Here is a 24,285-nt window from a genome sequence, read left to right as displayed (position 1 = left end):
CGAGCTAGGATTTATGACCCAACAATTTTCTTATAGCTTGACCCTATTAATCTTCCTTTAGCTGCAGTGATGTAGAGAGGGGATTGCTAGGCAACCACTATCCTAAATACTAAAAAAAAAAAATTGAAATGCTGAGCCCCATATCTGTGGTTTGTGTTTGAATTGATTGGTTGCTTTGGTTCTGGAGGGCCCACAGTAGTAACTAGGTCCCTTACACAACACAAACCACACACACATAGTGCAATCCTAAGAATGACTTCCTGGGAGTAAGCCCCATTGAGTAGGCCTGCTTAGGATCCTGGGGGCACCCCTCTTTTGTAGTGTAATGCACAGTGCAATCCTAAACACAGTTACCCCTTCTAAGCCTATCTAAGTCCTTGTGCGTGGTTTTTTCACTGTCAAGTCACAGTTGACTTATGAAGACCCTATAGGGTTTTCAAGGCAAGAGAGGTTTGGAGGTGGTTTGCCATTGCCTACCTCTGCGTGGGCTAGGGTCGCCAACCTCCAGATAGTAGCTGGAGATCTCCCGCTATTACAAGCGATCTCCAGCCGATAGAGATCAGTTCACCCGGAGGAAATGGCCACTTTAGTAATTGGACTCTATGGCACTGAAGTCCCAACCGGGAGCTGGCAATCCTAGCATGGGCTGAGAGAGCTGTGAGAGAACTGTGACTGGCCCAAGTTCACACAGCAGGATTCATGTGGAGGAGCGGGGATTTGAACCCAGTTATCCATATTGGAGTCCGCCACTCTCAACCACTACACCCCGCTGGCCCTTAGAACGGGTATAAGTGTGCCTGAGATGGCACTGCCAGTCATTTGGAAAGTTCAAATGTCACAAGCCAGTTCTACAATTAGTAGTTTAAGACCAGGAGGAAAGTGAAGGCCTTGATTCTGTTTTCATGACAGGGAGAATTTAAGGCAGTCCAGGCTCTGCTCACGACCTGAGTTTTATCCCGACGGAAGTCGGTTTCAGGTAGCCAGCTCAAGGTCGACTCGGCCTTCCATCCTTCCGAGGTCGGTGAAATGAGTACCCAGCTTGCTGGGGGTAAAGGGAAGATGACTGGGGAAGGCACTGGCAAACCACCCCGTAAACAAAGTCTGCCTAGTAAATGTCTGGATGTGATGTCACCCTGTGGGTCAGGAATGACCCAGTGCTTGCACAGGGGACCTTTACCTTTTTTTTACCTTTAAGCACAAGGTTATAAAAACTGCCTTGCTGCCTGTAGCACACCTAACAATCCAGTCCTATGCAATTTACTTTGAAGTTCATTCCAATGTGCTTGGTGGGGCTTACTCTCAGGAAAGTGTGCCATTGTTTTAACTGAGAGTAATCAGGCCAAGCTCGGCCAAAGAAACAATCCCCATAGCTTCCCAAGGCACCATTGTCTTAAAGGCAGCAATGAAGCAACGTGGGTGAGAAAGCCCACAAGAACATCCAACACTCACGGATGCTTCTGGGAAATCCACAGGCTGTAGGGTTGCCAGGTCCCTCTTCGCCACTGGTGGGAGGTTTTTTGGGCAGAGCCTGAGAAGGGCGGGGTTTGGGGCAGGGAGGGACTTCAATGCCTAAGGCCATTTATGCTCGGTAATTAGCAGCGCGTTCCAGGCTGAATTGCCCCGCATATTTCCCCCCCCCCCCCATGGTGAACCTTTGTTCAGGAAGTGACTGCGAAGCCAGCGCATACCTGCTTCGCATTACTTAAGAGCCCCTTTAACTCGACCTTTTGTGTTTACTCCGCCGCTGCGAAGAATTCCCTCAAAGAAACATGCAAAATCACAGCTGCGCGTTAGCTATGCAACCGGTGATTGCTAATGGCTGTGCAAACAAGGAACAGGCGAGTGGGGGTGGGGTGGGGTGGAATTTCTCCATTTGCATCGGTCTTGGTAATTTTAAAGGTCGCATTTAAAAAAAGAGCTTTGAGCAAGCTTCAAAAAAGACCCTGCATTAATGGCCATAGAGTCCATGTGCCAAAGCAGCTGTTTTCTCCAGATGAACTGATCTCTGTCGGCTGGCGATCAGTTGTAATAGCAGGCGATCTTCTGCTAATACCTGGAGGTTGGCAAGCCTAATGGGCTGGCTGTGAAGGCACAGATAACTCCCACATGCACACCATTTTACCCACCAGCCACTGGTATTCTGAGGTACGCTGCCTTGGAGCCTGGAAGTTCCATTCCGCTATCAAGGCAAATAGCCATTGATAGACCTATTTGCCATGGATTTGTCTGACCTCGTGATCCCTTTTGAAAGTAGATTGGTTCTGCCGGCGGTATAATCCGGCAGCTGAAAATGTCATCTTCCATTTTTTCCCTCCCTCTCTTCACATTTCTCTGAAAAGAGCTGACACTTCTTCAGCAAAAGGGCATTAGTGGTTTGTTAAAAAACAAATTACCAGCAATCTTAGTTTACAACCCAGCGCACAGGTGTTTTAGCGCCATCTACAGTCTCCCCCCAGCTGGAGCAATACTCCTCTGTCCTATTTCCCACCCCCCCTTCCAAGCAAAAACATTTAGCAGCAATCTGCCACCCGCAATCATGCTAATCAAGAGATCTCAAAATCAGGCCCACATCTCTCCTGAAATGAAAACCGCTGAGCTTCTCCTGAGCTGGCAGCTGCGGACGCTATTTTCAGATCAAGCCCTAAAGATATAGGTCGCTGCCCAGGAGCCAGAGAGGCCGAGATGGTTTTAAAAGGCTGTAATCAAGAATGTTGTGTTGGGAGATGGGAGCAGACAAGTCGGAAAGCAAAGCCAGAGGCGGTTTTGGCCTCTGGTGTACAAAGTCTGAGCGCCGGAGCTGCACCCTGAGAGGTTCCTGGTGCCTAAGGAAGAAAGGGCCATTCCAGCAAAGTAGAGAAGGCAGCTTGAAGTTGCTTCAGATACAGCTGTGAAAGTCTCTTGTCTGGTTTTCCGAGGTTGTTTTGGGACACATGTCGCTGCCCCTTAATTAGGGTTGCCAACCCCCAGGCGGTGGCCGGAGATCTCCAGCTGATACAGCTGCTCTCCAGGTGACAGAGATCAGTTCACCTGGAGAAAATGGCCGCTTGGGAAGGTGGACTCTATGACATTATGCCCCATGGAAGTCCCTCCTCTCCCCAAACCCCGCCCTCCTCAGGCTCCACCCACAAAACCTCCAGGTATTTTCCAACCTGGAGCTGGCAACCCTACCCTTAATGGCCACCAGTGTTAGCGTTCTGTGTGAGAGTGTAGACTTATGCATAAAAAAAACGATGCTTGTGCTCCAGGCCTGCAAACCTTGAGGACCCAGCAACCTGAATACATAGAACCATAGAGTTGGAAGAGGCCGTACAGGCCATCTAGTCCAACCCCCTGCTCAATGCAGGATCAGCCACAGCCCATCCCTGACAAGCGTTTGTCCAGCTTCTGCTTAAAGACTGCCAGGGAGGGGGAGCTCACCCCCTCCCTGGGTAGCTGATTCCACTGTCGAACAACTCTTACTGTAAAAAATGTTCTCCTAATATCCAGCCAGTACCTTTCCTCCTGCAATTTAAACCCATTATTGCGAGTCCTATCCTCTGCTGCCAGCAGGAACAGCTCCCTGCCCTCCTCTAAGTGTCAGCCCTTCAAATACTTAAAAAGAGCCATCATGTCCCCCCGCCCGTCAGCCGCCTCTTCTCCAGACTAAACATTCCCAACTCTCTCAGCCTTTCCTCATAGGGCTTGGTCTCCAGGCCCCTGATGCAGCCTCAGGGCCATGGTAAACTCCCTGTTCCTACTATCTGCTTGGGAATGCAAAGTTGGGGGGGTATGATTTATTTATTTGCTTCATTTATATCCCACCTTTCTCCCCAGTGGAGACCCCAAAGCGACTTACGTCATTCTCCTCCCCTCCATGTTATCCGCACAACAACCCTGTGAAGTAGGTTAGGCTGAGACTATGTGACTAGCCCAAGGTCACCCAGCAAGCTTTTGTGGCAGAGTGGAGATTCGAACTCAGGTCTTCCAAATCCTTGTCTGACACTCTGACCACTTCACCACACTGGCTTTCTCCAATGGCTGGCAAGTCTCTGTGTACATACCTTGAACATGATGGTTTGTAAGTTGCTGCTGCACAGATGTATGTTCACATGTAAAGTCTGCATGACAGCAGAATTAGTTACGATGTGCACGGAGCTAGGAAGAGCATCTGTGATTGATCTGTACTAGGTTAAAGGTAAAGGTCTCCTGTGCAAGCACCAGGTCATTCCTGATCTATACGGTGACATCATATCCTGATGTTTACTAGGCAGACTGTGTTTACGGGGTAGTTTGCCATTGCCTTCCCCAATCGTCTACACGTTACCCCCAGCAAGCTGGGTACTCATTTTACTGACCTCGGAAGGTTGGAAGGCTGAGTCAACCTTAAGCCGGCTACCTGAACCCGACTTCTGTCGGGATCGAACTCAGGTCGTGAGCAGAGCTTGGACTGCAGTACTGCAGCTTACCTCTCTGCACCACGTGGCTCAGGTACTAGGTTATGGTATGCAAAACACCCCCCAGCTCTGTTTTCTTGAGTCCCATACCAGCAGAACCTTCACGAGTGCAGAAAGTATCTCAGGATAAAGCAGATGCCCATGTTCACTTGGCCCTCATGCATTCGTTGCCCAAAGATAGACACGGCACACCCAACCTGTGCTGGTCTTTGTCAAGGGACTGGTCTGATTTAGGCCATCTCCAGTTTGAAGCACCCAGTCGATTTGGAATGTGCAGGGGACTGAATACCTTGGAATAGCATCCCTGATGCCCAAGTAAAAACTGACTAAACGTATCCTAGGACTGCCTTCCCCTAGTTACTTTGAGCTGTGGCTTAGGGTTGCCAACCTCCAGGCCAACGCAGAAGCACTGTAATTTACAGCTAGCGTTGGCCCCTGAGGAAGGCTGTTATTTTAAGCCAAAACAGAAAGAAAACCGGACTTCTGTAGGATTGTACCATCACCTTACCTCTTGGAAAAGAAAGAAACGCTCCTAGTTACGTTCTAGGACTTCTCCTTTCATTGTGGCCAATTCTATGATTGTGGACATTGTCCATTATTGTACCAGATACTGGTTGTATTCTTATATGCTTCTTACAGCATAAAGAAGTATTTTTTGTTGTGTGCAGTTGTTGCTGTTTCTGTTTGCTAATTATTCACAGCACGCTAATTTTGGTTTACCAAACCTCCAGGTACTAGCTGGAGATCTCTGGTTATTACAACTGGTCTCCAGCCGATAGAGATAAGTTCCCCTGGAGAAAATGGCTGCTTTGGCAATTGGACTCTATGACATTGAAGTCTCTCCCCAAACCCCACCCTCCTTAGGCTCCACCCCAAAAACCTCCCACCGATGGCGAAGAGGGACCTGGCAACCCTAAGTATAAGCGGCGGAGGCTAATTGGGTGAACCAGGTTGGTTTCCCCACTCCTACACATGAAGCCAGCTGGGTGACCTTGGGCTAGTCACAGTTCTCTTCAAGCTCTCTCAGCCCCACCCACCTCACAAGGTGTCTGTTGTGGAGAGGGGAAGGCGATTGTAAGCGGGTTTGATTCTCCCTTAAGTGGCAGAGAAAATCGGCATATAAAAACCAACTCCCACCACCACCACCACCACCACCACCTCCTCCTCCTCTTCCTCCTCCTCCTCTTCTTCTTCTTCTTCGCGTGAGGGAACATTAAAAGATGCCATCCCTCCTACAGCCTGGTGGTACTGCCCCCTTCAGGTAGAGACTGGAGCAGACAAACTCCAGGACCACTCCAGGTTTGCACGGGAATAATTCAGGAGTGCTCTTTTTTGCGTGCTTCGAACTCAATGCTTTCTTTTCTGCCCTTGCAGTGGCCTGAGCTGGAGCTGGGGATGGGCGTCCGCGGGCAGCAGCATTTTGGCAGAATTCGGCAGCCTGCACCTGGAATTCCTGCACCTCTCAGAGTTATCAGGGAATGCGGTATATGCTGAAAAGGCAAGTACTTTCCTGTTCCTTACACATCCTTCTCCCCACCCCCAGAGATGCAAATTTTCCAGATAATTTAGAAGCCATTTGGGGGGACGGAGATGGAGTGTCTCTGATATACACAGGAATTACCCTTGTATATCCTACATTAAAATGTTTATATTAAACAGTTCTTAGAAAGTCTTTTGAACAAGTAAAACCTCATTTCCAAAAGCATTTTACTTATTCCAAAAGTAAACAATTTAGGAGACATTTGAGGAGGAAAAATTGGAAGGGAGGGGGCTTGGAAAAAAGGGGAGAAACCTAAGGAGTCCCAAATTTTCCAGTTTCTCCCCACCCAAGTCTCCTCTGCCTGCCCTGCTCTGGCATCATCCCAGGCTTCGGAGTTCAGGGCTCATTTCGAGTCCAGATGCTAGAGCTTCGCCCTGCCAAACAGGCGCCGGGCTCCGCTGCGCCGATCCCCCCCCCATCGCCTCCTTGGGGGTGATTCAGTCTCGAGGAGTGCAGGGCAGCCACTCTCTGACGTGCCACCCTGGGGAGCTGTCAGCCCTGTGCCGGCAGCCCCAGAGTGCATCAGGGCTAAGAGCCTCGGCTAACCCTGCCAGTTGCACTGAGGCGCCTTTGGGGCTGTCTGTCAGCCAAAGACAACACTCCTGTCTGTACTGCGGCCTCATCAGGACACCGTGGAGGGTCTCGCTGTGAAGCTCTTAGAAGACCCTGTTTCTGGAAAAGAGAGGGAGCACACTCTCCACCTCTAGTTTGATCACACCTATATTATTTTCCCTTCCTGTGAGCGGCTCACAGAGAATAAAACTGCTGCTGTCGTACTGCCCTTGTACAAATCTACAGTGAGACAACACTTGGAATACTGTGTACAGTTCTGGTCACCACACCTAAAAAAGGATATGGCAGAGCTTGAGAAGGTGCAAAAAAGAGAAACCAAAATGATCAGGGGACCAGAGCAACTGGCCTGCGAGGAGCGGTTGAAACGCTTAGGGCTGTTTAGCTTGGAAAGAAGGTGGTTGAGGGGAGACATGATAGAGGTCAATAAAATTATGCATGGTATGAAGAGAGTGGACAGGGAGAAGCTTTTCTCCCTCTCTCATCATACTAGAACGCGGGGTCATCTGCTGAAGCTGGAGGGTGAGAGCTTCAGAACAGATACAAGGAAGTATTTCTTCACACAACGCATAGTTAAATTGTGGAACTCCCTGCCCCGGGATGTGGTGATGGCTGTCAACTTGGAAGGCTTTAAGAGGGGAGTGGACATGTTCATGGAGGAGAGGGCTATTCATGGCTACTAGTAAAAATGGATACTAGTCATGATGCAGACCTATTCTCTCCAGGATCAGAGGAGCATGCCAAATATGTTAGGTGCTGTGGAACACAGGCAGGATGGTGCTGCTGCAGTCATCCTGTTTGGGGGCTTCCTAGAAGCACCTGGTTGGCCACTGTGTGAACAGCCTGCTGGACTTGATGGGCCTTGGTCTGATCCAGCATGGCCGTTCTTATGGCTCACTTGCAGTGGGCCATTTCCACATGGAGAGCAAGCCAGAGTATTGCTGTCTCCTCATCTGCTGCAGAAAGAATTGTTAGTATCCCTTGAGTAAGGGTTGAGGCCCTGGATGCTCACTAGGTCCGAGGATCTTGACACTTCCTCCTTCCCAGGATGACTGGCGTTTTTGCTAACTCTCAGGTTTTCCTCCTGCGGTTTCATTCTAGTGATCCTGTAATCGTATGTGAGAGAAACGCCATATGCCGCTGGATTGCATTGCTGGCTCGCATGCACACACATGCCCCTTCCTTCAAAAACCCCACACTGAGAGAGACTAATTGCTCCAATTAGAAGCGGAACCCACTTGCCAAGTCCGAGGGGAGCAGATCCGTTGGGGCGCCGCTTGTGGCACAGAATGCCTCGATTGTGTCCTCCTTGGGTTTTCAATGGAACAGCTTGAGAACAGTCTGTTCCCAGGGTATAGCTGATGCTTGCAGAGCAGCCGTCTGTGGGGGAGGGGGTTGTTTGGGAGGGGCTCCTGGCAGGAAGAGGGAACAAGATGCAAAAGGCTTGCAAGAGGCAATCTGGCCGGGACAACAGGGAAGCAAGAGAGAGGCACAAAAGTAGCCGAATGAATGAATGAATGAATGAATGAATGAATGAATGAATGAAAAGTCGGGAACCCAGGAAACAGAACGGAGAAGATAAGGAACGAATGGGTAGAACGGTGTAAAAATTGTTACATAAGTCTGATGAGGTACACTGAAGAATAACATAAAAGTTGGGGGGGAGGTTTGAAACGGTTGCTAGAACAAATCTTGCGAGATATTGGAAAAGCAATAAATTCCCTGATTTAAATAATTGGCTTAATAAGGTTAAAGAAACCTATGCTTTAATCAAATTGACATATAATAACGACAACAATACGAAAGAACTGGACACTTGCTGGAATTTAACAGTTTCAAGGATGGAAAAAACACCCCAATGTGTAAATCGCAGAGAGGGAATGATGTAATAATCATGTGGATTTTAGATAAATAGATAAGAGTATTGCTTGGTTCACTGTTATGAGTATTTTAGTTATATTAGCAGCACTGTTTTAGTTTCTTTTCAAGAATTTGTATTATGAGCATTTTAGCAATGTTATATTTCCATTTTATTTTATTGTTATATTCTCATTTTCTCTTAATAAATTAAAAAACAAAACAAAAAAAGATGCAAAAAGCTTGCAATTGTCAATCTGGCCAGGATAACAGGGAATCAAGAATGAGGCACAAAAGTAGCTGAATGAATGAATGAAAAGTTGGGAACCCAGGAAACAGAACGGAAAAGATAAGGAATGAAAGGCAGAGCAGAGTAAAAATGGTTACATAAGTCTGATGAGGTACTCTGAAGAATAAAATGAAAGTTGGGTGGGGGGAGTGTGAGCAAAGAGGAAGACGTGAAAGGCAATCGGCTGCATAGTCAAAACCAGAAATAAAACCAGCCGGTGGTAGGGAATGAAAGGTTAGACAAATGACCTTATTGAAATCTTAGATTCACCCCCAATGATTTGTTCCTAAGGTATTGTTCAGTGTGGGGAGGGGTCTGGGTGGGGTTGACATTTGCTTAAAGCTTTTCAGAGAGGCCAGTTAAATCCCTGTTCCCGTTACTGAGCTGAGCCAATCAATAAGGGTAAGAACCTGCCTGTTAATGGATTTGCCCACCCAGGATATGGAGTAGGGCATGGCTCAAGCCAAGTGACAAAACAGAGCGCAGGAGGAGGCAGTCGTGAACGGCCATCTGGATGGAAACGGATTTCCAAAAAAGTAGATGAACTCATTAGTTCACAGTCAGAGACTTGCAGGACTTTTTACGTGTTCAGGCGTGTCATTAACCTGCCCGTGAGACTTCGTGGAAGTCTGTATGTCATGGTTGTTTGTGTGGGAGGGGGTGATGAATGGGCAAAGTCAATTTTTCAGCCCTAATGCAGTTGAAATGTTAACTCAGGTTAGCGTTAACGGTGGTCTTTAAAACCATTTGGAGAGGCTGGAAAATTTTGGATCCCAGAGGTAGCTAACGATGTAAAATAATGATGAAGATGCAATAGTTAATATCTGAATTTTTTAAAAAAATCATGCTTCAGCGCCTTTTCTGTGGTAGATTATTTTTCCCAAGGCAGTTTGCCTGGCACCTGAATTGCTAACTAATGGGCACCAGGAGATGTCTTTTAATCACCCAGGCATTATGCTGGGTGAATTTCTTGAGTTGCAGGCTTTCACCCCCTTTTTGCCCTTCTATTTTTATCTGTTGGCTTTTATAAGAACATAAGAAAAGCCATGCCGGATCAGACCAAGGCCCATCAAGTCCAGCAGTCTGTTCACACAGAGGCCAACCAGGTGCCTCTAGGAAGCCCACAAACAAGATGACTGCAGCAGTACCATCCTGTCTGTGTTCCACACAACCTAATATAATAGGCATGCTCCTCTGATCCTGGAGAGAATAGGTATGCATCATGACTAGTATCCATTTTAACTAGTAACCATGAATACCCCTCTCCTCCATTAACATGTTCCCTCTTAAAGCCTTCCAAGTTGATAGCCATCACCACATCCTGGTGCAGGGAGTTCCACACTTTAACACACTTTAACTTTAACTGTGTCTAAAGCTCTGCGTAAGAGCTTTTCCTGCTGTCTTGTCCACTGCTTTTATCTGCTGTTTTTATGTCTTGCTTTAATTTTCCCACCAAATGACAAGAATGTCTGTAGAACTGATAGACACTAGCATGACTGGGCATCTTAAATGTTGGGGGGGGGAGTTAATTAGTTTTTTTAATTGCATTTTTGAATGGAAGACTAGAATGGGGCTTATGTGTCTCCTCCCTTTCTTTCTGGCCCTGTAGGTGATGAACATCCGCAAAGTTCTAAACAGGGTCGAGAAACCGCAGGGGCTATATCCCAACTTCCTCAGCCCGGTAACCGGGAACTGGGTGCAGCGTGAGTATCACCGCCTCGGGGACTGGGTGCTGAAAGGCAGTGTATAAATAGATCTAAACGAAACTATTAAGAAATCCCTCAAGTCGAGCTGGAGAAACGATTACTGAGGTGTGTGTCGGACTTCCTGCTACTGCTCAGACATGCGGGAGCATCAAGCCAGAGAAAGTATTAGCAGACAGATTAAAACCCTCGGTGATGCTAATTGTAGACCTCATTATGCAGAACTAATTCTGTCAACAGAGTCGTCTCCCACAGCCAAGAGCTCTGTTCCCTGTCAAGTATCTCTTAAAATCCTGGATTTAGAAAGAGAACCTCTTAGGTCCCTGTACCGTGGCTCAGTGGTAGAGCATCTGCTTGGCATGCAGAAGGTCCCTAAAGATTGAACACTTGAACACATGAAGCTGCCTTATACTGAATCAGACTCTTGGTCCATCAAAGTCAGTATTGTCTACTCAGACCTGCAGCGGCTCTCCAGGGTCGCAGGCAGAGGTCTTTCACATCACCTACTTGCCTAGTCAATTCAATTTCAATTTATTATGGTCATTGACCAGCAAAGCAAACATTCAAGAAATTAACATTGATTTAAAAAGTAAAATCTGGCAATATATCTGTTCATAAGATATTCAAAAGAGTTAAGATTTGATTAAAAGGTATAAAAATATACCAATATCTGTTCGTAAAAACATCAGTTAGAATAAAATGTTGACAATAAAATTAAATATTTACATTAATAGTCCTTGCCTAGTCCCTTTAACTGGAGATGCCGAGGATTGAACCTGGGACCTTTTGCATGCCAAGCAGAGGCTCTGTTGCTGAGCCACAGCCCCACTGTAACTTGGAATGCTCTCAGAATTGTGCAATTTAAACACACAGAATTTGAGTTCCCTGTTGGGTAGACTTCTTTTCATTTTAGCACAGAGTACTCACAGGCAATGTTTTGCCTTTCTTTTTAAAAAATGCAAAAGCTTCCAAGTCAAAGCCGCCAGCCTCCGCTCTGGAAAGAGTGCTGTTTCAGCAGGGAACGGAGGCCGTCAAAATCCCTGCTGGAATCGAACCATTTCTCCAGGAAAAGTCACTGGGAACCTTCCGTGCAGAACCCAGTTCTGGCGCTCTTGCTTCCTGGGTTCATAGAGGAGCCCCGATTTAGAATTACACCGGCTCCTCTCTTTTAAATTCAAAGTACAGCCTGTGCTCATGACACATTCTCTTCCCTTACCCATTCCAAACTGACTTCTCCGTTGTTTGTTTTGCCGCGGAGATGCTTGGTCGTCAGGGTTGACTGCATTTTGAGGCCAGTGAAAATGCATGGTGGTGGGGGGTTACTCTCAGGGCTGGATCTCCAAATTTTGGATAAGCCTCGTGGCATGTCAGAAACAGAGAAGCCAGCAAATCAAAAAGGCTTCACTGTATCCTATAGAGACAAGTTTACAAAAAACTACTTGGGGGGCGAAGGCAGGGGTGGACTGCCCATTGAATTTACAGGGAAACTCCTTTTTGAGCCCGTGCCCTAGAAGGACAGCTGGTGACCCAGAGCAAGCAGAGGCAAGCCCCAGCCACTTCTGCCAGGGTCATAGAGAGCCAGCGTGGTGTGGTGGTTAAGAGTGGTGGTTTGGAGCGGTGGAGTCTGATCTGGAGAACCGTGTTTGATTCCCCACTCCTCCACATGAGCGGTGGAGGCTAATCTGGTGAACTGGATTTGTTTCCCCACTCCTCCACACTCCACTGGGTGACCTTGGGCTAGTCACAGCTCTTAGAGTTTTCTCCACCCCACCTACCTCACAGGGTGTCTGTTGTGGGGAGGGAAAGGGAAGGTGATTGTAAGCCGGTTTGTGTGTGTGTAAAGTGCCGTCAGGTCGCAGCCCACTTATGGCGACCCCTTTTGGGGAGGGTTTTCATGGCAAGAGACTAACAGAGGTGGTTTGCCAGTGCCTTCCTCTGCACAGCAACCCTGGTATTCCTTGGTGGTCTCCCATCCAAATACTAACCAGGGCTGACCCTGCTTAGCTTCTGAGATCTAACAAGATCAGGCTAGCCTGGGCCATCCAGGTCAGCCAGTTTGAGTCTCCCTTAAGTGGTAGAGAAAGTCAGCATATAAAAACCATCTCTTCTTCTCCTCCTTTTCCTCCTCCTCCTCCTCCTCATTTGGCTAGGTTCACCAGCAGCAGTCACTGGTGTCAGCTCACCAATTGTCTCCCATTGTGGGGGCTCCTCAGATTGGCTTGCTCCAGGGTCCTTTCACTTCCTGGGCACCTCCTGAGTGAAGAAGTAGCAAAGACCCTTTTTTAGGGGTGCAAGGACTTTGTAAACAACATGCTGCAGGCTTTTAACATACTGTAATTGAATGCCCCATGGCGCAGAGGGGTAAGCTGCAGTACTGCAGCCAAAAGATCTGCTCGCGACCTGAGTCCGATCCCTACGATGGAAGTTGGTTTCAGGTAGCCAGCTCAAGGTTGACTCAGCTTTCCATCCTTCCGAGGTCGGTAAAATAAATGCCCAGCTTGCTGGGGGTAAAGTTCAGATGAGTGGGGCAGGCAATGGCAAACCACCCCGTAAACACAGTCTGCCTAGTAAACATTGAGATGCGATGTCACTCCATGGGTCAGTAATGACCCGGTGCTTGCACAGGGGGCTACCTTTACCTTTTTAATTGAATTCTGGGGGAGGAAATTAGGAAACAGGAAATATTTTTCGTGGGGATTGTCATGTATGTATATAGTTAGGCCGGTAAGCGGGGGAAAACCTAGGAGCTTGAGTCCCCTACGAAGGCTCCTAAGCCGGCACGCGCCGTTGGCCCTAAGCCGGCACGCGCCATTAGTGACCCGGAGGTTGTCCCCCCCTATCACGGATCAGGGGGGGAGTGGCCGCGGGCGGCCAGGGGGCATATAAGCAGGGCTGGTTCACTGTATTCTCCAGTTCTCTTCTGTTCACAATAAATGCGTTGTGTTGGAACTCGATCTCTACCTCGTGTATTCCCCCACGCGGACTTAACAGGGATCACCTGCTACCCTTTGGAGTCTTCCCCTGTATCTTAACCTCCCTTTCAAATGGAAGGCATCCATGAACAAACAAACAGGCTCAGATGCCTTGTGCTTGCATCTAGGTCTTGAATAAATTTGTTCTCATTCTTTCTCTTTTTTTATCTCTGTCTCTCTGAAAGATGATTTGCACAACCTTGGTTGCCCTGAAGAATCTGTGCTCAAATTAAAAAAAAAAAGAATCCCTTGGTGCACTTTAAAGTTGTAAATCTGTCCTACACTTTCTCAGGCAAATTCCCCCCAGGCAGAAATCTGCTGCTGTCAGGCATGTCTGTTTCCCGTAGTGATTTGCGTCGCAGGTTGCTGAGCGCTCTAGTTTGAACAGGTAGCCTTGGCAAATCTCTGCCGTTTCAGTATTCCGGGCACATTCCGCACCTGGCATTATAGCTCCGTTTGGTCCACCGTCCACCCCATCAATCTGCTAAGGCTGTCTAAACCTCCACAGGACTTGAGTGTATCACTCCAGGCAAAGCATCACAACCGCATACATTTAGCCAGCCTCGCCAGCTGCCAGGAGGTTCTGAACTTACAATTCCATCAAAGAGCCTGGTTTTTCCGCAGCGACTCTTTGCATCAAATGCTAGTTCCTTCATTGTCTGCAGTTTTGTTTCTGCACTGGAAGGAAAATGGGAGGGCCAATATGGAAATACACGTGGGAACACACAAGGACTTGTGAGAGGCATCTAATTTCCCCCCTCCCCCACTGTTTCCTTTTTTATTTCCCAGAAAGCCCCCATAGACTCTCCCCTTTTCCTGCTTCCTTGCTTCCTTAGGGTTACCAGCTCCAGGTCGGGAAATTCCTGGAAATTTGGGGGTGGAACCTTGGGAGGTTTGGTGAGGGAAGCACCCTCAGCAGGGTGTAATGCCATAGAGTCCACCCTCCCAAGCAACCCTTTTCTCTAGGGGAACTGTTATCTGGAGATCAGTTTTGTAATTCCGGGTTCCCCTCCCCTTCCTCATTCTTTCCATCTCAGCCATTCACCAACCTACCTTTTATTTGTCTCACATCTTGAGCTATATTTATTGCTTATTTACTTCATTTTGCCCAACCTTTCTCCACAGTGGGGACCAAAGCAGCTTACATTATTCTCCTCTTTTCCTTTTTATCCGCACAACAACCCTGTAAGGTGGATTAGGCTGAAAGTATGTGACTGGTCCAAAATCACCCAGTGAGCTTCCACAACGAAGTGGGAATTTGAACCTGGGTCTCCCAGACTCTACTCTGAAGCTCTAACCACTGTGCCACACTGGCTTGCATAGAGTGGCTGCTGTTCAACGATAGCATGCAGCTAGGCCTAGTTGCGTCATGCAAATCAGGTGGTATCAAGCCACCCAGAGGTTGCTGCCAGGCCTAGGTTTGCCAACCTCCAGGTGGGATCAGGAGATCTCTCAGAATTACAACTGAACTCCAGACCACAGAGATCTGTCCCCCTGGAGGAAATGGTTTCTCTGGAAGGTGGACTCTATGTCATTATGTCCAGTTTAGGCCTCTCCCCTCCCCGCAATCCCTGGCCTCCTCAAACTCTACCACAAAATCTCCAGGAATTTCCCAACATGGAGCTGGCAACCCTAGCCAGGCCTGGCCCTAATGAGTCCTCCTTCAAAGGCTAAAATAGGCCTGGAAAGGACTCTGTCCCTCCCCCTGCCTTTTGCTGAGGAAAAAGCCTGGAGTCTGTGGTTGCTTAGCAACAGACACTGAGGGAATCCATTGCTTAAAGCTATAGGCACTCTGTTTATTCTTTTGGGAGTTTTTAAACCTGCCAATGTTTTTTTTTTTTTTTTAGATTTCAGATTTTTCTGCAAACGTGGGGCATTGTTCAGGTTTGTAGAAGAAAGATCCATCTTGCCCGTTCACCACTCCAGTCCCTGGATTTAAGTACCCTCAGACTTGGCCGACTTCGCTATTAGTATATAGATAGTAATAGGCAGGGCTATGCTTCTATTCTAGGGAAGCACAGAAATAGTTCAGAATGTGGTACTGGAGTGTGTGTGGTGGTTTGTTTGTTTTTTTACCTCAAATCTCTAGCCCTCAGTGTTGTAATGGTGACTGAAAGTATGTGGGCCATGCCCAGTAAAGTCTCAGAAGCCAGAGAAGTTGCAGGATGCAATTTTTCAGTAGTCAGAAAGTGGGGCTTCAGGCCATGCCTACAACTAGCAGTCGAAGAGTTAATTTTATGCAAAATCATAGACATTATGCACACTTAATTTATACTCATTTATAACTAGTTTTTGTTGCAGAATTTAGCAGGAATTCTGTAAATCTGTTAGGACATCCAAGGTGGCTCTTGATAAAAAAAAATTAATGACAATAAATTATCAGTAATAATTAAATCATGACAGTTTAAAGCACAGCAGCAGCATTTCAAAAACGTTGTACAAAATGAAGCGCAATTTACATAAACTCAGGGAACTGTACAATATACCTGGTATCCCAGCTACCCAGCCATTGCAGCGGCTTTGCACAAAAGAAATGGTCCTCTCAGCTTCCTGAAAGATGGGGGAAAGATAACTTGACAAGAAATTCAACAGATGAGGAAGTTACCGCACCCCCACAAACCCATGAACATACATTTAGATTAACATGGGAAATTAGCTTGCATGTTTGTGCAGGGCACAGTAAACCAGGATCTTTTACCTAAAGAGGTGGCTGTGAGTAGCAAGTCTTTAGTAGGAAAAGGATGACAGAGACCTGATTTAAAAGGAATACAGGTTTTATTAAGGGATTTGGTACAATAGCGTGTGTGTGTGTGTGGGGGGAGAACCTACCCTAAACAAATCTAGCAGTGCTAAACTAAGGCACAAACACATTCCTTATCCCAATTAATATGGCAAAAACTTAACACATATGCAGCACAGCTCCTCCAGTCTGGAGCAGGAGTTAATCTTTGAGCTAAATGTATAGAAAATGGGGAATTGTGGTTTGGAAAATAGTGTGGGATAGATCAGGGGAAAGATCAGAGATTACCTGTCCTATTCTGCGAAGAAATCAGATGAAGAAGAGGGATCCAGTATGTGCTGGGAGTTCGTAGCAGTTCAGCTGGTATCCAGGGTCAGACTCTCTTTCCTGGTTCAAACCAGACCCTGTGTATCCTAAGCTTTAATAACCTGGAAGGGCCCCTAGCTTAATCCTCTTCTTCAGCCACAGAAGTCACACAGCTGTGCTTTATTCTTCTCCCCACTGCAGACCACGTTTCCATTGGTGGCCTCGGAGACAGTTTTTATGAATACCTGATCAAATCTTGGCTGATGTCAGACAAGAAGGACGCTGAAGCGAAAAGCATGTATGACCATGCGCTAGAGGTAAGAAAGGAGTCTGGCTTTATTGCTTCTGCTGCTTTATTTCTGGAAGGGAAATGGAAGGCCCAGGTCATTCCGGGGATAACTTGCAGCGCTTCAACCACCGCCAGGCTTGGATTGAAACTCTTACATCAGCCAGGAGATCACTGGTCAGCCATGGGGCAGTCCCTCCTCTTTCAGTCTTGCTATGAAGACAGTGGTGACCTTTTTATAATAAGAGTAGTGGGGGGGCAGTTTGCTGGAGCCCTTGTAGTGGGGGCCCTTGCTGCCATGGTGTAGTGGTTAAGAGCAGTAGTTTGGAGCAGTGGAGTCTGATCTGGAGAACCGGGTTTGATTCCCCACTCCTCCACATGAATGGCGGAGACTAATCTGGTGAACTGGATTTGTTTCTCCACTCCTACATACGAAGCCAGTTGGGTGACCTTGGGCTAGTCACACTCTTTCAGCCTCACCTACCTCACAGGGTGTCTGTTGTGGGGAGGGGAAGGGAAGGTGATTGTAAGCTGGCTTGATTCTTCCTTAAGTGGCAGAGAAAGTTGGCATATAAAAACCAACTCTTCTTCTTTTCTTCTGTCCCAGGGTGAGCTCTGGAAAAGCAAAACCAGATCTGCAAGTTTTCAGTGTGATTGAATTCGAACTGGAGGAAAAGCTTGCTGTGCAGGGAACCTATTGGCTTGCACTTGTGCCATCACACACATGCACAATCAAAGGACACAGATACCCATGCACTTTGACAAATAAAAATAAAATCACACAATCTAACTGATGGGTTTTGGGGGGGATGGAGGAAAGACTGACAACTGATCCAGCATTCGATTTGGTGAAGCTTGTTCCTGTAGCGCACAGTTGTTCGACAAAGAACCTGCTGTGTCTGCACTGCAACCCATGCATTTGCCTTCATTCACACTTGCTGTCCTCTGTGTCAAATGGGACTGTAATGATTTGCCTCTTAAGGCAGCTTATGATAATAAGGGTGAAATGGACTGAAAAAAAGTCTTAATGGGCGATAAACTTTGAAAATGTGGGTTTTGTTTTGTACTTTGCTTTTTATTTTAGGCCTTTTATGCAGCGTTGTTTCCCCATGGCCACCCCCACCGACTGCTTTGGGGCTTCCTTTTGATCATGCGTGCCTTTTCCGCCCGTCAGAGGTCGCCTTGCTCTCCCCATGCATTTTTCCTGCATTTTCCAGATTCTGGCTAAAACAGCATCTGGAAAATGCAGGCAAAGCGTGTGGGAACCTCTGACAGGCAGAAAAGTATCCATTGTTGGAACTTTGCGAAAGGCGTTACACATATTTTGTATGCTGATTGTAAGCTTAAGGATTGATGTAGTGCACAAGAGAAGGCAATTGGAACAGAAGAAGTTAACCATGAAACGGATTGCTTCTAGAAGACTGTCTTCCTCCCTGTGTCTTCCTCCTAGCATTTTCTGTGGAGAGCCTTCAGTTCATGGACTTAATTCAGGCACTTTGTGGTGGATATCTATTATCCCAGTTGTATTTGAAAAGTCAGCAATTGGTGCACTAGCTGCATTGTAAATGAATTTGACTCTTTACATGAGTTTATAAGAGTGTTTATTGTGATTCACACTTAGTGTTACATATAGGTCTTCCTGTTTTAGATTTTGCTTTTGCTTTGTCTCAGTGGTGTGATTTTTGCATCCTAGGCGGAAAAGGCATGCATAATCCAAAGGAAGCCCTAAGCAGTCGGCAGGGGTGACCGCGGGGAAACGTCCCTGCATAAAAGCCCCTACATTTCCAGTTGTCCTGAATAAGTTTGCAGAAAGCTGACCTGTATGCGTGTATTCCAGTTAAATTGAATCTTGCCGCTCAGGCAGGAGTATATATTTCAGCCTCTGTTTCCTTTGAAAAATCCAGCATGTTATTCCTTCTTCCTTGATAAACGTAGGCCATAGAAAAAAACCTGGTGAAGAAGTCCGCCGGTGGACTGACCTATATTGCCGAGTGGCGAGGAGGCGTCTTGGACCACAAGATGGGCCACTTGGCTTGCTTCTCAGGTGGCATGATCGCCCTTGGAGGGCAGCACGCAGTGGAAGAGCAGAAGCAGCACTATATGGACCTGGCTGCCGAAATCACACGCACCTGTCACGAGTCTTACGTGCGTTCAGGTAAATGCAAAATCTGTTCTAAGTTGAGGATCCGTGCAAAACCGTGCTGCCCGTTAAAATTATCCAAGTTGCCTCTTTCGGCTGCGGAGCTGTGCCCACTCAGCTGCCTTTAAGGTGGATGTGCTGCCTTGCCCAGATGGGCCTGCCTCCTAGAATTAATTTGTGTGGCACCACCAATCTACTACATAGAATAAGTAAGGAAGAAAGTGAGTTTCCTGCCCCGAAGAGCTTCTATTCCTCGTATAATGATATTTGTATAAGTAATTGTTGAAGAATGGCAATAATTTATTCGGCGGTCCAATTCTGATGTCGCTCATGGAAGACATAGAAATTATTAAGAACATAAGAATGTAAGAAAGTCCATGCTGGATCAGACCAAGGCCCAGCAAGTCCATCCGTCTGTTCACACCGTGGCCAACCAGGGGCCTCTAGGAAGCCCACAAACAAGGCGACTGCAGCAGCATTATCCTGCTTGTGTTCCAAAGCACCTAATATAATAGGCATGCTCCTCTGATCCTGGAGAGAATAGGTGTGCATCATAACTAGTATTCATTTTGATTAGTAGCCATGGATAGCCCTCTCCTCCATGAACATGTCCACTCCCCTCTTAAAGCCTTACATAAGAACATAAGAAAGGCCATGCTGGATCAGACCAAGGTCCATCAAGTCCATCCGTCTGTTCTCACAGTGGCCAATCAGGTGCCTCTAAGGAAGCCCACAAACAAGACGACTGCAGCAGCATTATCCTGCCTGTATTCCACAACACCTCATATAATAGGCATACTCCCCTGATCTTGGAGAGAATATGTATGCATCATGACTAGCATCAATTTTTACTAGTAGCCATGGACAGCCCTCTCCTCCATGATCATGTCCACTCCCCTCTTCAAGCCTTCCAAGTTGGTAGCCATCACCACATCCTGGGGCAGGGAGTTCCACAATGTAACTATGCGTCGTGTGAAGAAATACTTCCCTTTATCTGTTTTCCCTTTATCTCTCACCCTCCAGCTCCAACAAATGACCCTGCATCCTAGTATTATGAGAGAGGGAGAAGAGCTTCTCCCTGTCCAATCTGTCCGTACCATGCATAATTTTATAGACCTCTGTCATGTCTCCCCTTATTGAGATGCTCAAGCTCTGAGGAAACTCGCTGTTTTCTCCAGCAGCTTCTGAAGTCAAATCTATTCAAATGACTGACTGTCTACTGGGAAATCTAAACAAAGCTATTACCAGAACAGGTTCACCAGAAGCCATCTGAGTTGTTTTGGACGGTTGTCCTGTTGATTGTGGACTGGATGGGGGTGGCAGCCATTAATTTTCCTGTCGGTGTTTTATTAAGCGTTATGGCTGAGTTTTCATTTTGCATGGATGCTGTTTTTATGTATAACACAAATCCTTTATATAGTTCTCTTCGTTAAGGCCTTTGGGCAATACAAAACGGACGGCTTGTTTGTCACACAGAGCAGAGAAGATAAAAAGAAAAAGAGGGTGGGTGGAAAACTGTCTTAGACGAGAAAGGTAAAATCATTCTTCAGAATTGTACAACAGCTTAACCATCACACACTTGTACAGGCTGTGTTGTTGAGTTGTTCAGTTTCATAGAAATCAAATCCCAAAAGACCTGCATTGAAAAGGAAAATTGTGCTAGGGCTAACATGAACCATAAAAGGATACCAGTTTGCCTGGAAAGCATTGGGTTTAAGAAGGCCTCTGGCCATAGGGTTTGCCAGGTCCCTCTTCGCCACCGGCGGGAGGTTTTTGGGGCGGAGCCTGAGGAGGGTGGGGTTTGGGGAGGGGAGGGACTACAATGCCATAGAGTCCAAGATTGGAAACAGTGAACTATCTAGAATTGCCGTTTTGGATCCTTTTTGTTACATATTGGATAGTTGGAATTGTTGTTGTTTATTTTGTATGATTTTTGAAATAGCAATTGAAGTCTTTATATGTTTATGATACATTGTGTTGACCTATACTAATTTAGTACCTGGAGGTTGGTAACCCTATCTGGCCAATTTAAACTGAAAAGTCAATGTTGCTGTTTTGTTTACTTCATTCTTACCCCATCTTTCTCCTCAGTGGGGATCCAAAGTGGCTCACCTCATTCTCCTCTTCTCCATTTAATTCTCACAACAACCCTGTGAGGTAGGCCAGGCTGAGCATGTATAACTGGCCCAAGGTTCACCCAGCAAACTTCCACGGCGGAGTGGGGATTTGAACCTGGGCCTCCCAGATCCTAATCCAACACTTGAACCCACTTCACCACTCTGAGCCCAGATCCCAGAAGCTTTACACTGTCAGCTTCCAGCTGTAAGGGAAGTGGGTGGGAGTGGGCCATTTAACTTGCCAGGAAATTTCCTGGTGGGGTGCTGGCAGCTATTTTTACATCTATTTTTACAGATTCAGTTGAATGAATGATCTTATTTAATTGGTTCTTGTAGGTTATCCAGGCTGTGTAACCGTGGTCTTGGTATTTTCTTTCCTGACGTTTCGCCAGCAGCTGTGGCAGGCATCTTCAGAGGAGTAACACTGACACTGTCCTTCAGTGTTACTCTTCTGAAGATGCCTGCCACAGCTGCTGGCGAAACGTCAGGAAAGAAAATACCAAGACCACGGTTACACAGCCCGGATAACCTACAAGAACCAATGAACTCTGACCGTGAAAGCCTTCGACAAGATTTTATTTAAGGTCAAAGACCAATAAATACACACTTACAGAGTCAGTTTGACGAGGAATCCAGCTTTTCTTGGTACAGGTTTGGGGTAGCCCCGGATAGTGTGTGTGTGTATTAGAATTTTTAAAAATCCCTAGGCAGCAAGCCCCTCCCAGGTAACATTGGCAAATATAGTTGTTTTGTGTATGTTGGTGTTACACAGGGTTTCCTACAGCAGGCACGTAACGTGTGATGGGACAAACGTGTGATATTAAACATATGCGTACATAAATGGGGAAGCCCTGACCTGGATAGCCCAGGATGGCCTGATCTCATATCTAGAAGCTAAGCAGGGTTGGCCCTATTTAATACTTGGATTGGAGACCACCTGTCAGCTGTGACCTGACAGGAAAAAACTTAATAAATGTGGGGACCCCAATTGGACCAGGGTTCCCAGAAGCTCAGACATTCGTATAAAAAGAGGAGGTGCCCATCGTTCCACATGCCACGCTTGGCACACAAAGGCATTGGCATAGTTCCCGGGTGCATGCATTAATCACAGTCTCCATGGCAAAGGTGGAGTTGCCTTAGTTAACATCCCTGTCACTGATTGCCTCCCATTGTCCCTAACTCCCACCACGCCAGGTATAGAAGGCAACGCACCAGCTGTCTTGACTGGTCCCCACTGGGATGTTTCTTAGGCCTTCTCTGTCTGAAGTTAACCGCTTTAGAGCTCATGAAATATTCAGCGGCTCCCAGAGCTCTTAAACCTCCCGGCCTTTTCCTGTGGGATAAGACGGAAGCAGCTAAGCAGACGCAAGACGGGCTCGGAACAGGAGTGCGCAAAGGGAAATTGACAGGCTCTGGGGAGGTTCAGGTTGTCCTTTTTTGCTTGGCTGAAGGTTGAAAGTAGCTCTAGGCTGTTGGCGTTACGGGGGTGTTGGATCAAGGTGGCTCCTGCTAGTTCCACGCTGGCTTTTGGGAACTCTTTGTCCCGATGCTTTTGGCTGGAGCTTGACACTGATCCCCTTTGCCCCAGGGCAGATCAGAAATGACGCAGTCTGCTAATGGGTGCTGTGGAAAGAAGAAACTATTTCTTGGAGAAACCGTAGTGAAAACAGGAATGGCAGAAAAGCTGTGTTTCCATCATTTGACTAGGGCTCATGATTGCTGATAGGTTTTGTATTTGGCAGTTGTGCTCAGATTTAGAGGGAGAGAGAAGAAGAATTGGTTTTTATATGCTGACTTTCTCTACCACTTAAGGAAGAATCAAACAGGCTTACAATCTTCTTCCCTTCCCCTCCTCACAGCAGACACCCTGTGAGGTAAGTGGGGCTGAGAGAGAGCCGTGACAAGACCAAGATCACCCAGCTGGCTTCATGTGTCGGAGAGGGGAAACCAACCCGGTTCACCAGATTAACGTCTGCCGCTCATGTGCAGGAGTGGGGAATCAAACCCTGTTCTCCAGATTGGATAGATGGATGGATAGATGGATGGATAGATGGATAGATAGATGGATAGATAGATGGATAGATAGATGGATAGATAGATGGATAGATAGATAGATAGATAGATAGATAGATAGATAGATAGATAGATAGATAGATAGATAGATAGATGGATATTGCGCTGTGTATTGTCTGCTCATGCAAACAGTAATCAACGCTTTTGAGCATCAAAGTTCCCAGCTCCTCTGAACGCCTTTCGTCTTCTTTTGTTAGATTCCAAGCTGGGCCCAGAAGCATTTCGCTTTGATTTTGGCACCGAAGCCGTGGCCACCCGGCTCAGTGATCGCTACTACATCCTGCGCCCCGAAGTGGTCGAAAGTTACCTATACATGTGGAGATTGACGCACGATCCCAAGTACAGGCAGTGGGGATGGGAAGTTGTCGAGGTATGGTCGGCCGCCAGGCGTCCCTTGCTAACCCCCTCCCCTCTTTTCCTTGACAGAGGAATGCATTTGTGGTGAAATGGCTGGTTACGGGCATTTGCTGTTGTGATTTTGTAGGGGGCCTAGGGTCTCCTGGAAGGATTAGGGGGCCAGGCGCCATGGCTGATTGCCTGGTCTGGGTGGATCCTCCCAAGTGAGGAGGGCAAGTGAAGGCCTCTATGATTCAGAATTTGGAAGTCAGGACAAGTGTGTAGGGGCTGGCAGGCCCCAGAAGGGACCTGGGAGGGCCAGAAAGTGAGGCAAAAGGGACAAAATCTTCTGGCCAGAAACTTAGGGCATTTCCGCATGGAGTTTTTATCGGTTCTAGCCCTATACCACTTTGATTTATCCCCTGATTTCCACACACATTTTTGGTCCTTTAGTTTTCACTTCATTATTTTCCATTCCCCCCATCCCCCCCTCATTTCTTTTGAGATCGGCCTGACCTCTCTTTGTAACATCTCCCGCTCCTGCCTGTCTGGTTTGCAGTTTGTAGCGTAAATGTCCTCTGCCTAACAGATGTTCATTTCATGCGCCTGAGGAAGCAAGTCACAAAAACCAGACAGCGTAAATTCCCTTAGTCTTTAAAGTGCCATTGGTCTCCTGTTTTGATCCAGCTTGACCCGGAAGCTTTTATGGCTCTTCCAGATCAGGGGGAGCCAATGGCTGGGTGGGCAGTGTCACTCCAGAGCCAAGGAAGACCTCCACCTGTAGCCCTAGCAGGCTCCCCTTCTGTAGTGTGAGAACTCTGCCCTGATGGGTTCCCAGTTATAATCCTGACATTCCTGGTTGGGCCACCACTGATCACGGAACTATGTGCAGGCTGACATCGAACCTATTGGAGGTAATCTTA

At 47.1% G+C, this 24,285-nt stretch overlaps 1 protein-coding gene across 1 annotated transcript in view; it reads left to right on the top strand.

Moving 5' to 3' along the window:
• Positions 1-24,285, top strand: part of MAN1C1 (mannosidase alpha class 1C member 1) — a 190,187-nt gene that overhangs the window by 161,570 nt on the left and 4,332 nt on the right. The window contains exons 6-10 of the mRNA XM_056846936.1: positions 5,808-5,931; positions 10,299-10,392; positions 16,612-16,727; positions 18,632-18,851; positions 23,224-23,396. Of these exons, the coding sequence (XP_056702914.1) occupies positions 5,808-5,931; positions 10,299-10,392; positions 16,612-16,727; positions 18,632-18,851; positions 23,224-23,396 (727 nt within the window). The remainder of the gene's footprint in view (positions 1-5,807; positions 5,932-10,298; positions 10,393-16,611; positions 16,728-18,631; positions 18,852-23,223; positions 23,397-24,285) is intronic.

Source organism: Euleptes europaea, chromosome 3, assembly GCF_029931775.1.
Source record: "Euleptes europaea isolate rEulEur1 chromosome 3, rEulEur1.hap1, whole genome shotgun sequence".
NCBI lineage: Eukaryota > Metazoa > Chordata > Lepidosauria > Squamata > Sphaerodactylidae > Euleptes > Euleptes europaea.
The sequence above is the reverse complement of the archived record's forward strand: the minus strand, read 5'-3'. Positions and strand labels throughout refer to the sequence as shown.